The sequence below is a fragment of the Mus musculus genome, chromosome 9, assembly GCF_000001635.26.
Source record: "Mus musculus strain C57BL/6J chromosome 9, GRCm38.p6 C57BL/6J".
Taxonomy (NCBI): Eukaryota; Metazoa; Chordata; class Mammalia; order Rodentia; family Muridae; genus Mus; species Mus musculus.
The window spans coordinates 75,296,837-75,309,422 of NC_000075.6; the positions used below are offsets into that span (position 1 = coordinate 75,296,837).

The following is a 12,586-nucleotide window of genomic DNA, read 5'->3' on the forward strand; positions in this document are numbered from 1 at the left end:
TCGAGCCTCCAGGAAGTGCCCCTGCCCTTCTGTAAGCTGTGATTCAGGCCCTGGCATACTCTGGTACCCCAATGTATTCAGTTATTTTTTAAAGTATTAATACATTTTGCTTGTTTGTTTCTATGTCAAAAGAAATAATAGCACACATATAAGATTTTGACTCACATATTAAGGAAACACGATCCACCAAGGCAAGAATGCCAACTTGGCAGGACCATGAGTCAGCTGCTCATACTGCATCCACCATGAGGAAGCAGAGAGAGAGAGATGCTCGAAGGAGCTCAGATAGCTTTTTTCCTCTTATTTAGTCCAGGACCCCATGCATGAATGCTTCTGACCTACACATAAGGTGGGTTTTCCCACCTGCATTTACTCAGTCCTGGAAAATCCCTTATAGTCAGGCCCAAAAGTTTGTCTCCTAGTCTAAATCCCATCAAGCTGGCAACCAAGGTTAGCCACACCACTCTATCACAACGATACCCACTGACTATGAGCAAAGACACCTGAGATTAGGGGACGTGTGACCCGGCTGACCCCTGTGTAAGGAGCCTTCCGCCCTTCTGGCAGTGCCAGGCATGCTGGAGTATGAGAGCCTGCAGGGCATTTCCGGCCTGAAGCCCACTGGTTTCCGGAAGCGCTCATCCAGCATCGACGACACAGATGCCTACACCATGACGTCCATCCTGCAGCAGCTGAGCTACTTCTACAGCACCATGTGTCAGAACGGCCTGGACCCCGAGATTGTGAGGCAGGCGGTCAAGCAGTTGTTCTACCTGGTCGGGGCGGTGACCCTCAACAGCCTCCTCCTGCGCAAGGACATGTGCTCCTGCAGGAAAGGCATGCAGATCAGGTAAAACCCACATGCCATGCCCCACCTCCCAGAGGCCAGCTGGAAGAAATGCTCCCGATGCTGGACCCTTCCTGCCTCCCTACGCCACCCCCCACTCCATCCCCCGGATACATGCAAGGCTCCACTGAGCCCTCTGAGCGCTGGTTTGCTGGTGGCTGCACACCAACGCGTTCACACTCTACTGCCAACGTGATGCTTTAGTCTATGAGAACGATATTAGTATGTCATGGATTGTGAGTTTCCAAGGTTATCGTATTCTTAACTAGTATCAATCACTTGCTTGGTGACTGGCCCAGTTGGGTAGAGAATCCAGAAAATTGCCGAGAGGCTCAACACAGCTAAGTAGTAGACTAAGACACCAATCATGTCACAGCAGGTGAGGACAGATGTACCGAGGAAGCCAGAGAGATGAGTACTAGATGACAAGCTTGAGAAAGAGGAACATTGCAGGCATGAGATAGATGAAGACAAAGGAGTGGTCCATCCCCGGCTCTGCCTGGAGTACAGTAATCTGTTGTTAGGACCCCGAGGGACTGCCATAGAGAGGTGGGTTCAATCCAGACCAAGAGGGTTCAGAATGCAGTGCAAGCAGATGGGGTCCATCTTGGAGGCATGACAACACAGTTGTAAGGACCATGGACCCCATCTAAATTGAGGACCCATGGAGCCTGTGACTAAGACCACATACCATAGGAAGATATTTAGGATATGTGCGTATATTCAGGCAGTTGATACCTATGTGTGCTCCGAGAGCTTGGGAAATGACCATAGGTGTGTGCTATCATCTGATTGAGGTGACAAGGTATATTAAGCCTAGAAATCCCTGCAAAGAATCCATCATGCATTCTTAGCACTCATGAAAGTTGGATTTCCCATAAACCATATGGCGCCATATTGTAGGTTTTAGATGCCAAAGGACTTTGCAAATCCTTTGCTTTTCATTGAGAACTGAAAAAATAAACTGCCCATTGCACATCTAAGCAGTGAGCCTGAACGAGCCTCAACTGAGACAAAGCAGGGGACTGGGGAGGTGGCTCAGCTGGTAGAGTGCCTGCCTAGCATATACAAAGGTTCCATCCCCACACCACACCTTGTTCACGACTGGCTTCGATCCTACAGCCCCACACCTTGCTCACACCTGGGATCCTACAGCCCCACACCTTGCTCACACCTGGGATCCTACAGCCCCACACCTTGCTCACACCTGGGATCCTACAGCCCCACACCTTGCTCACACCTGGGATCCTACAGCCCCACACCTTGCTCACACCTGGGATCCTACAGCCCCACACCTTACTCACACCTGGGATCCTACAGCCCCACACCTTACTCACACCTGGGATCCTACAGCCCCACACCTTGCTCACACCTGGGATCCTACAGCCCCACACCTTGCTCACACCTGGGATCCTACAGCCCCACACCTTGCTCACACCTGGGATCCTGCTTGTCACCTTTCTGTAGTTTTTAGTTTAATTCCATTGTGGCCATAGATCATTACTTTGTCAGTTAAACACTTAGAAATAGGAATCAGAATGATGTTTCCCAGAAACTCTGATAATAGATTACAACATCAAATCTCTGGGGGAACTGGCCTTCTTGTTGTTACATAATGTCCTGCTATCCCTTCCTGGAAATTTTCTTTTCTTTGAAGTTTTTTAAAAAGCCACTCCAGATTTATTTGATTAATATTTTCATAACATATTTTATTTACTTTTAACATATTTATGGCATATATGAGGTGAATTTCTTGTAGATAACATATACAAGTATCTTGGTGTTAAGACTTTGTTTTTAAATTACTTGTATGGGGGGTGGAACTATGTACATGTCAGTGCAATACTCATAGAGGCCATAAGAGGGCATCAGAGTCCTCTAGAGCAGTGGTTCTCAACCTGCGGGTCATGACCCCCATAGGGACAACATATCAGATAACCTGCATATCACATATTTACATCTGACTCATAACTATAGCAAAGTTTCAGTTCTGAAGTCTCAATGAGATAATTTTTTTAAAGTATTTATTTTATTTTTTATGTGCATTGGTGTTTCGCTGCATGTCTGTTTGTATGAGTGTGTTAGATCTTGGAGTTATAAACAGTTGTGAGCTCCCATGTGGGTGCTGGGAACTGAGCCCAGGTCCTCTGGAAGTACAGTCAATGCTTATGACCACTGAGCCACCTGTCCAACCCTGCAATGAGATAGTTTTGTGGTTGGGATCACTCTAGCGTGAAGCACTGCGTTAAAAGGTCACAGCATTAGGAAAGTTGAAACCGTGGCTCTAAAGCTGGAGTTACAGGCAATTGTGAGGGGCCTGGTGTGGGTGCTGGGAACCAAACAAAGGTAGGTCCTCTGTAAAACTGCTGAGCCCTTTCTCCAGCCCACGTCGTGTTTTGTTTTTTAATCCAGTCTGACCATATGTTCTTCTTAATTGAAGAATTTAGACCATTTTAATTTAATGTAATTTGTGATATATTTAGGTTTGTTTCCCGTGTCATTTTCTTTCTTGTGATTTATTTTCATTCTTTTTCAAACATGTATATGTTTGTGTCAGGGTAAGTGTATGTGAGTATGGTGCAGAGGCAGTGATCCCCCTGCAGTTGGAGTTCGAGGCCATTGTGAGCAGCCCCCCTACTTGCTGGGAACTGAACTGAGGTCCCCTCTTCGAGAGTGGGAAGTTCTCTCAACCCCTGAGCCATCTCTCTCTCCAGCGCCTGCCATACTATTTTCCATGTGAACCTCCTGGGTTTTGTTTCTCTGGTTTCCTCTTTCTGCCTTTGTGTGTGTGTGTGTGTGTGTCTAGAATATTTTGTAATCTTTCTAATGTATTATGTTGCTTTTTAGTGGGAATGGAAGCACACATATTTATGTATTCACAACACATTTAGAATCAACATCACCATGCCAACATTTTCCCACCTCATAGGACTTTTGACACTGTCCTATTATGTCACTGCTGTCTTACAGAGAATGGTGGTGATCGGAAAAGCTCTCTCCTGGTCCCTCCCCTCCTATTTTAAGTAAGAGACTGCTGGGCTTTGCTTGTAAACATGCAGTGAGCTCTGGGGCACGCTGAGGGGTTTGACACTGTACTGAAAGGTCCCTCTGGCTTTCTCTAGGTGCAACATCAGCTTCTTGGAAGAATGGCTAAAAGATAAGAATGTGCAGAGTAGCTTAGCCAAGGAGACACTGGAGCCCCTCTCTCAGGCAGCCTGGTTGCTGCAGGTGAAGAAGACCACAGACAGTGATGCCAAGGAGATCGCCCAGTGTTGCACTTCCCTGTCTGCTGTGCAGGTGAGCGGGCTGGCCCAGCTCCTCTTTGAACCTTGAAGGGCAGGTCCTTAGGCATTTTCCAGCTTAGCCCGCTGTGAGGTGCAACTGACCCTCCGTGACGTCTCCTCTTTTTTTTCCTGACAACTATTTGGTATATACTGATTGCAGGCTTCAAGGATGACTTCAAGTGTACATGTGCACTAAACTGAGCAGGGGCTGGGGGGCCAGAGAGGGAGCCCACCTCAGTGACATCTGACCATGTGGTTAGTTTGTGCTGCACTCTGTACCCTATGCTATTTTCTGTTCCCTTGGGATCATACAGCACTTGGCTCCAGAGATAAATTATAATATAAAAGATTCACCCATACTTCTTGGAGGCTCCTAAATGTCCAGAACTGTTTGCTCTTTTTCGTGGTCTCATCCCGTGCTCTGTAATGTTCGCAGATCATAAAGATCCTTAATTCATACACACCTATAGACGACTTCGAGAAAAGAGTCAATCCATCCTTCGTCCGCAAAGTACAGGTGAGATCTTTATGTGAACATGTTAATCTGACCTCTGATACTCTATAATACACTGATGCTCGATTCAAATGTGGCAGTCCAAGGTTAAAGCATGGTTGCCAAGCATATGAAACACCAGCTCAAAGACAGCTGGTGGCTTTTTGATCGTTCCAGTCCTGCTGAGAAGGAATAGAAACATAAACCAAGATCTGATTTTCAGCTCGCGCTCGTGCGCGCGCGTGCATACGTGCATGTGTGTGTGTGTGTGTGTGTCTACCACAATGTGTGAATTGAGGTCAGAGGACAACTTACAAGAGTCAGTTATCTTCATCCATCTCACGGGTCCCTGGGATCAAACTCAGGTTGTCTGGATTGGCAGCAAGTGCCTTTCCCCACTGAGCCACGTCACTCAGCAGCTCATCTTGAGGCATAGAGCAAATGGGCAGAGCCCAGTGGAAGCAGATCTGCAGACCCATTTTTCCATGATCATCCCCAAAGGTTCTCTTCCAGTAAACTAGGGGGATCTTGGGGGAACCTGGAGACCCTCCCAAGAGTCTGCAGAGCCTTTGCTTTTTGCAAAAGCTGTGCCTGTATGAGGTAGAGTTCCCTCATACTTAATCCAGAGCAATGTACCTCAGCACACTGAATACAGAAGCAGGCATCCCACAAAATCTCCACAAGGTCAGACTTTAGGTTCACAGAGGACCCTCTGTCCTGCTTCTCACTGTGCTGCCTTTTTGTTTGTTTTTGCTTTTCATTCTGAAAATTTAGCTATTTTTTAAACAAAAATGTTATGTTCAATTTACCTAATTTATTAATATTTAATTACTGTTTTAGTTACTAATATGGTAAAGTATCACTAGTTGTGTCCACATATACAAAAGCTCTTTGGAGTCCTCATAATTATTAAGAGTATAATGTAAGGCCAGAGAGATGGCTCAGTAGTTCAGTTTTCAGCATCTGCATTGTGAGTCTCCCAATTACCTACAATGCCAGCTCCAGAGAATCTGATGCCCCCTTTTGACCTCTGTGGGTTCTGCACACACATTAAATTTTTTAATTTTAAAAGTGCATTTGGTTGGTTTTGTAAGACAGAATTTCTCTGTGTAGCCCTTGCTGTACTGGAACTGTAGACCAGGCTGGCCTCGAACTTAGAGATCTGCCTGCCTCTGCCTCCTGAGTGCTGGGACTAAAGGCGTGCAGACTAAAAGACTTGGCAGTTTTTTGAAATGTAAAGGGTAGAAAGCAATGCTGATAACAAAGGAACAAATGCATTTGATTAAAAAAAAAACAGGGCTGGAGAGATGTCTCAGCGGTTAAGAGCAATGACTGCTCTTCCAGAGGTCCTGAGTTCAAATCCCAGCAACCACATGGTGGCTCACAATCATCTGTAATGAGATCTGATGCCCTTTCTGAAGACAGCTACAGTGTACTTATTTATAATAATAAATAAATCTTTGGGTCACAGTGAGCAGGGACTAAGAGAGCGGGGTTGACCAGAGTGAGCAAAGGCCCTAAAATTCAAATCCCAACAACCACATGGTGGCTCACAACCATCTGTAATGAGATCTATGCCCTCTTCTGGTGCATCTGAAGACAGCTACAGTGTACTTATTTATAATAATAAATGAATCTTTAAAAACAAACAAACAAATGTTAAAATCTTGAGATCCAGTCATGTCTGGGCTTAGAATTTGACCTTGACATATACATCAGAATAAAAAATGCCAGCAGGATGGCTCAGCAGGTAAAGGCACTTGCTGCCAAGCCTGAAGACCGCAGTTTGACCCCAGAACCTTTGTGGTAGAAGAACCATATGGTGGAGAACTGACTCCCACAAGTTGTCCTCTGATCTCCACATGTGTAGACACACACACACACACACACACACACACACACGAATAAATGTAACTTTTATGTATTTATTTAAAGATTTATTTATTTATTTATTTATTTATTATATAAGTACACTGTAGCTATCTACAGACACAACAGAAGAGGGCATCAGATCTCACTACAGATGGTTGTGAACCACCATGTGGTTGCTGGGATTTGAACTCAGGACCCCTGGAAGAGCAGTGATCTTAACCGCCGAGCCATCTCTCTAGCCCCAAGTGTAACTTTTAAAGGGGGATAAAAACACATTTACACTCAGCCTGTCTGTCCTATGGGAATGGGCTTTTGGGGTGAAACATCAGGTGACTGTTCCTGGGAGCTAGCTGCACCAAAGGCTCTGATAGGCTTATTCCCCGCACCCGCCCCTTGCCCAAATCCCGCCCCCAACTGTGTCCTAAACCACGTGGGTGTCACAGCCTGTGATTGCTGGTGTTCTCTGACAGAGACAGAGCTGTTGGGTTTTCTTGACTCTTGACCTCAGTAGTGGCGAACCAGAATAGTGGCAAACCAGAGTAGTGGTGAACCAGAATGCACCTGTTCCCTGATCCCTCCCCTTGGTTCTGACCTCAGGCTCTTCTGAATAACCGGGGCGACTCGGCACAGCTGATGCTGGATACCAAATATCTTTTTCAAGTCACATTTCCTTTCACCGCCTCACCACACGCCCTGGAGATGACCCAGATCCCCAGCAGCTTCAAGCTCGGCTTTCTCCGGAGACTGTAGCCAGAGAGAAGATGGACGTGAGTTCCCTGGAGTCCTGAGTGCAGGTGCCACGGAGGGATGCAGTTATTCACCAGAGCATTGTGATGGGTTGCAATTTGAGGAAAAACCACGCCCCACCTGTCTCCCATGATGCTTTGCAACCGGCTGGGCTGGGAAAGGCTCTTGCTTCTGATCTCAAGTGGCTATTGTTGCAATTCCTGAAGGCTCGGTTTTGTTCCTGGTACCTTTGTTTTGTGGCAGGGACCTCCCCTCACCCACATATATACAGGAGTAAAATCTAGAGGCACCATGACTCCCCCGATTTCTAGGGTTCCCGTGAAGTGCAGAGACATGTATGAAGCCACAGTTGAGTTCCATGCCTACACCTTCTAGGAAAGAATTCCACGTGGCCACTGGAACAAAGTCTTTTTGCCCCATCCCTGTTGACAGGAAGGGCTCGTTAGCTCCTCCTACTAAAGACGACTGGATTAGAAAACTACTCCCTTTAGAAACTCTAAGAGGGTATTCAGTCTAAGAGCAGGTCATGGTAACCCATAACTAGAATCCCAGCACTCAGGAGGATGAGACCAGAGATTTATCTCGAGTTCAGTGTCAGCCTTGACTACAGAGTGAGAACCCATCTCAGAGATAGATAGATAGATAGATAGATAGATAGATAGATAGATAGATAGATAGATAGATAAATAGATAAATATAAATAAATAAGAGCATTTTATTTATCTATTTTATGCCATTTATCTTTTTTCTGAAATTTTTAAAACTTGTTATTAGCCAACATAGTTATTATAATCTTTCATTTAATTTTTAAATACAGCTATTTCTTTTAAAACTACATTTATCTCTGGGGTCAGAACTCAGTGGTAGAGCAGTTGGCCCTGGGTTTGGCCCCAGCACCACACATGCACACGTGTGCAACTTAAGTTTTTTTTTCCTCTTTCTAATCAGTGTTCTAATATGCTTTTTAAATTTTTTTTCACGAAAAAAAAAAAAAAAAACAACAACAGAAGATATGGGGAAGCTCTTCCTTTTGAGAAATCCACTTTTCCCAGGTTTTGTGAGAACTAGTTATTCCTTCCCTCAAACTGTTTTCCTTCCCTTCAGAGAACTGAGTCCTCTGATGAGCACTCCTGACCCAGAGCTGAGACCCATCACTCTGTGCACCCCTAGCAACCTGACCACCCTCCAGTCTGATGGTCACAGGCAGTAGCTGTGACACCACAGAATGGTCCTCTCTGGGGCGACCGGTTGATTGTTCAGTACCACCTACTAAACGTGTAGTCATCCTACTGACATGATGGCTTTCCAAACTGTTCCCAAGTGCTGAAAATAGAACTTTATAATACTTAAATAAAATAAATTATTGAGCAAATTGGATGCACCATTTTTTTCCTACCATTGTAGATTACATGCCTTCTCACCGCACAGCTCTGTGTCTCTCCTTGAGGGTCAGACAGAAAGGTGTTAGAATTCCACAAGTCACAGTCTGTCACCTGAGGTATGGAAACCCTGCTGACTGTGTCTGGGGCCCCCTGGCCCCCTGGCAGGATGGGGTTGGCTGAGTTTCTGCTCCGTGTCCACTCCAGTCCTCCTTCACCCTGTGAGGAGTCACTATGCTAAGGTTCTGGTTTTCTGGCTTGAATTCATGCCCACTTTATAGCATTTACCTGGGTCGTGCACCAGTAACCTTGGCCATCCTGTAAGTTCCTAGAGGGCTGGACTCCATCGTATTCTACATTTTATCTGTAATGCTAGGTGGTGGGATAGAATTGGCCAGATCCCATGGCGATGACAAGGGTTCGAGTGTAGGAGACCTTGTTTGGAGACAGGAGACTTGAGGATAGCAATAAGTTGATACACAGAGGAGAAAGGAGAAGGCCTTACTCGGGGCCTAAATCACTCATGCCTAGGTTGGAAGGAAGGCCAGCGCTGAGAGATGCTCTCACCACACAGCACAAGGATGTCAGGTTTGTTCCATGGAGTAGAGGCAGATTTATAAGGTCAAATCAGATTCTGTCTCCTGCAGAGAGCAAAGAAATGGGCCCAGGAAGGGGTACATGGGAGTTATGAGGGGTCCAAATCATGTAGAGAGACAGAGTGTTCTAGAAGCGAGTGTGTGCTTGCAGGTAGTGAGAGGCCGGCAGTGAGCATGCGTGTGCAGATGGGGAGGAGCAGGCCCTGAGCTGCAAGTCCAGATAAAAGGGATTAGGTGACCAATGGCTCAAATCTTCACACCACCGCAGTAACCTCCCTCGTTTCTGGCCAGCCACCCCAGGTGTTCATTGCTCTGTAAGGTATGTACTCTTTAACCTCAGGGAACTTGTGCTCTCAATTTTGCATCAATGCCTGGATTCCTACAGACCGGGATCATGGGGATCCTGTGGTGGGTGCACAGTGGGGGGTGCTTATGTTCTGGTCTGTGTAAATTCTAATTTCTCTACAACCTTTGCGACTTTATCTCAAAACTATAAAGGGATTTTTTAAAAACAGATTAGTGTTGGCATCAGTAAACAAATTAAACATCTTTAAAATAGCTTCATTGGTTTTCAGAATTGGCCCAGCTGCAATCAAACCCCATGCGTACAGCTGATGGAGCAGATGGATGACCACAGTGGGTCTGTGGCGTCCACCTGCTCCTGCCTCAGCCCCGGTCTGTTGTATTCTGCTGCTTGAATCCAGTCCATTTCTGGTGAACATGCAAAATGTCCGGCCTGGGACTATTTGTGAACAAAGCTGATATGACAGTGGTAGGATTTTTTTAGAAAATAAATATGTATTTCTATTGACCTCAGGAGTAGTATTGCTGGGTTTCTCTCTCTCTCTGTGTCTCTCTCTCTCTGTGTCTCTCTGTCTCTCTGTCACACACACACACACACACACACACACACACACACACACACACACAGCAATTCTTTATATATGTTTGTTTCTGGTCAGTTCTCTATAGTAGTTGAACCACTTTGTACCCACACCGGATGTAGGCAATGAAAGCTGCTACATCCTCACCCATGCTTTGTATATCAGAAGTTTTTGTCTTAGATCTTTTTTTAATTATGTGCATGTTGGGGTGCGGGGTAGGTATAATAGTGTCGTTGCCTGGAGACCAGAAGAGGGTGCTGGATCCCCTGGAGCAGGAGCTACAGCAGTTGTCTACCTCACAATATGCACTCGAGTCCTTCGGAAAAGCAACCAGTGCTCTAACTACTGAGTCATCTCTCCAGCCCCTGTATATCAATTTTTTTTTAATTAGGTATCCTAGCCTCACCAGCAAGATGGCTCAGCAGGCCAAGCTAAGACACCAAACCCAAGAACCAGAGTTTGATATTCAGAACCCATATGGTGAAATGAGAAAACTGGTTACCAAAAATGTTTGCCCTTTGACCTCTACATGTTCTAAATATAATAAGTTTTAGGAATTCTTGGGTATAGCTAATTGTGTCACATTGTGGTTTTAACCTCTGACTCTGACCAATGATTCTGGGTAGCAGCTTTCTGCATGGGACTTGCCTGAATAGCCTCATTTGAAGAGTCACTACACAAATATTTTTGCCCACTTTTTAAAAAATTCATTGAGCTATCAGGCCCACAATATGAAACTCAGTATTTAAAATGTTTGGATGTTTTTTTCATCTATGCACAAGGATGTGCATGCCAGTCTTTGCTGTTATTTAACTCAGGGTACCCCGTCCCCCACCCCACCCCCAAATCCCATTGGCATGGAGCTATCTCTGATTCTCCCTTCGCTGCCTTCTCATCGCCCATGGATGAGCTCTCACTTGTCTTGTATGCCCTGGACACTCCTGTAATGGTACCATGTGGACATTTTGTCTTTAGACACAAAGATGTCTCTGGTGTGCATCATCTTGCAGTGAGAATCAGGGCCAAGTCTTCATTATTGCTAGATAACAAGCCTGCTTCATGGACATGCTATGTTTTCTCTGCCTGCTCTTCCCTTGATGGGCATTGAATTGTTTCCCTTGTTTACCTAAAAGCAATGCTACTTCAAACCCTCAGATGTGTTTTTAATGCCAGGGACATTTTGCTTTTGTTCTGCATTTTATGCCAGTGCTGGGAACTGAGCCCAGGGTCCAGCCTCACCTCACATTGTTTCTGGCATGTATTTTTTGACTCTGCATGTATCTGTGTGGACATGAGCATGCCACACACGTGGAGGACAGAAGACAGTTCTTGGGAGTCTGTCCTCTCCTTCTACCCTGTAGGTTCTGGGGATCAAACTCAGGTTGTCAGCCCTGGCAGCAGGCACCTCTACTTACCCACTAAGCCATCTCTGCAGCCCTTCCACATTCCAATTATTCAAACTAGTTATGCCAATGAAGACACTCCATGAGACCATGACTTGTGAACAGGTCCAGGACCTGCAGTTACAGGGCACACACTCAGTTATTTTCATGTCCTGTTTCCAGTTATTTATAATGAACATTATAAACGCTGTCTATGACTTGGAATTTAGACTAAGAAAAACAGTATTGTCTCTATTCAAACTTGGAACGTTAGCAATTTTTCAAGATCTTTTTCTTTATTTCTGATGAACTGCCCCCTGCCACCACACACACACCTATTCCTTCGTGACCTTTGTCCCTGGAGACGCTCTCAGCCTTCACTACAGTTCTTGAGAGTCTCTTCCTCTTAATCTCTCCCTCTGGTTCATCTCCCTGCAGTGCTCTCCCTGACCTACTTCTGGGAGAACAAATCCGAGCATGATGCACTTGAGGGATGTTCTTCCCTAATGCTATTACCTGATGTCTCAGCTTGACCTTGGGACTAGCAGCAGCCACAGCAGGGCTGGCGAGTAGGAGACATTCTCCAAGCTCTGCTGAGCACATTCTTCCATGTCCTCTGTGTGTGTGTTCATGAGTATATGCTTGTGTGCTCATAGAAACACGTGTGTGTGAACATGAGTATGTGCTTGTGTGTTCATGGGAACATGTGTGTGTGAATCCCCATGTGTATGTGTGTTCATGGAAACATTTGTGTTCATGAGTATGTGAGTGTGTGTTAATGGGTACATGTGTGTGTTCATAGGTAAATGAGTGTGTGTTTTCATGGGGGTCTGTGTATGTATGTGTTCATGGGCACATGTGTGTGTGTTCATGAGTTCGTGTCTGTGTGTGTGTGTGTCTCTGTGTGTGTGTGTGTGTGTGTGTGTATTCATGGATGCCTGTGTATGTGTGTTTGTTCATAGGTACATATGCGTGCATTCATAGGTATGTGTGTTTATGGGTACATATGTGTGTTGATGAATACATGTGTGTATGCATATATGTGGACATCTTCATGCATCCTTCCTCAGATACCATCTACCTGTTTTGAAATAGGATCTCC

The 12,586-nt window shown here is 45.5% G+C and overlaps 2 protein-coding genes across 7 annotated transcripts in view; both read left to right on the top strand.

Moving 5' to 3' along the window:
• The window catches only part of Myo5c (myosin VC), a 75,517-nt gene extending 64,868 nt beyond the window's left edge, over positions 1 to 10,649 (top strand). For 3 of the 6 annotated variants that reach the window (XR_379407.4, XM_011242693.3, NM_001081322.1), the window contains exons 38-41: positions 568 to 850; positions 3,970 to 4,144; positions 4,568 to 4,648; positions 7,094 to 8,615. Coding sequence is in view for 5 of the 6 variants with exons in the window: in XM_011242693.3 (XP_011240995.1) it covers positions 568 to 850; positions 3,970 to 4,144; positions 4,568 to 4,648; positions 7,094 to 7,246 (692 nt within the window). In the remaining variant the exon portion in view is untranslated. Of the gene's footprint in view, positions 1 to 567; positions 851 to 3,969; positions 4,145 to 4,567; positions 4,649 to 7,093; positions 8,616 to 9,369 lie in introns of those variants that run through there. The other 3 variants (XM_006510937.4, XM_006510935.4, XM_006510936.4) reach the window with 3 other exon arrangements.
• Positions 9,452 to 12,586, top strand: part of Gnb5 (guanine nucleotide binding protein (G protein), beta 5) — a 39,636-nt gene continuing 36,501 nt past the window's right edge. Inside the window, exon 1 of the mRNA NM_010313.2 lies at positions 9,452 to 9,537. The gene's annotated coding sequence lies outside the window, so the exon portion shown is untranslated. The remainder of the gene's footprint in view (positions 9,538 to 12,586) is intronic.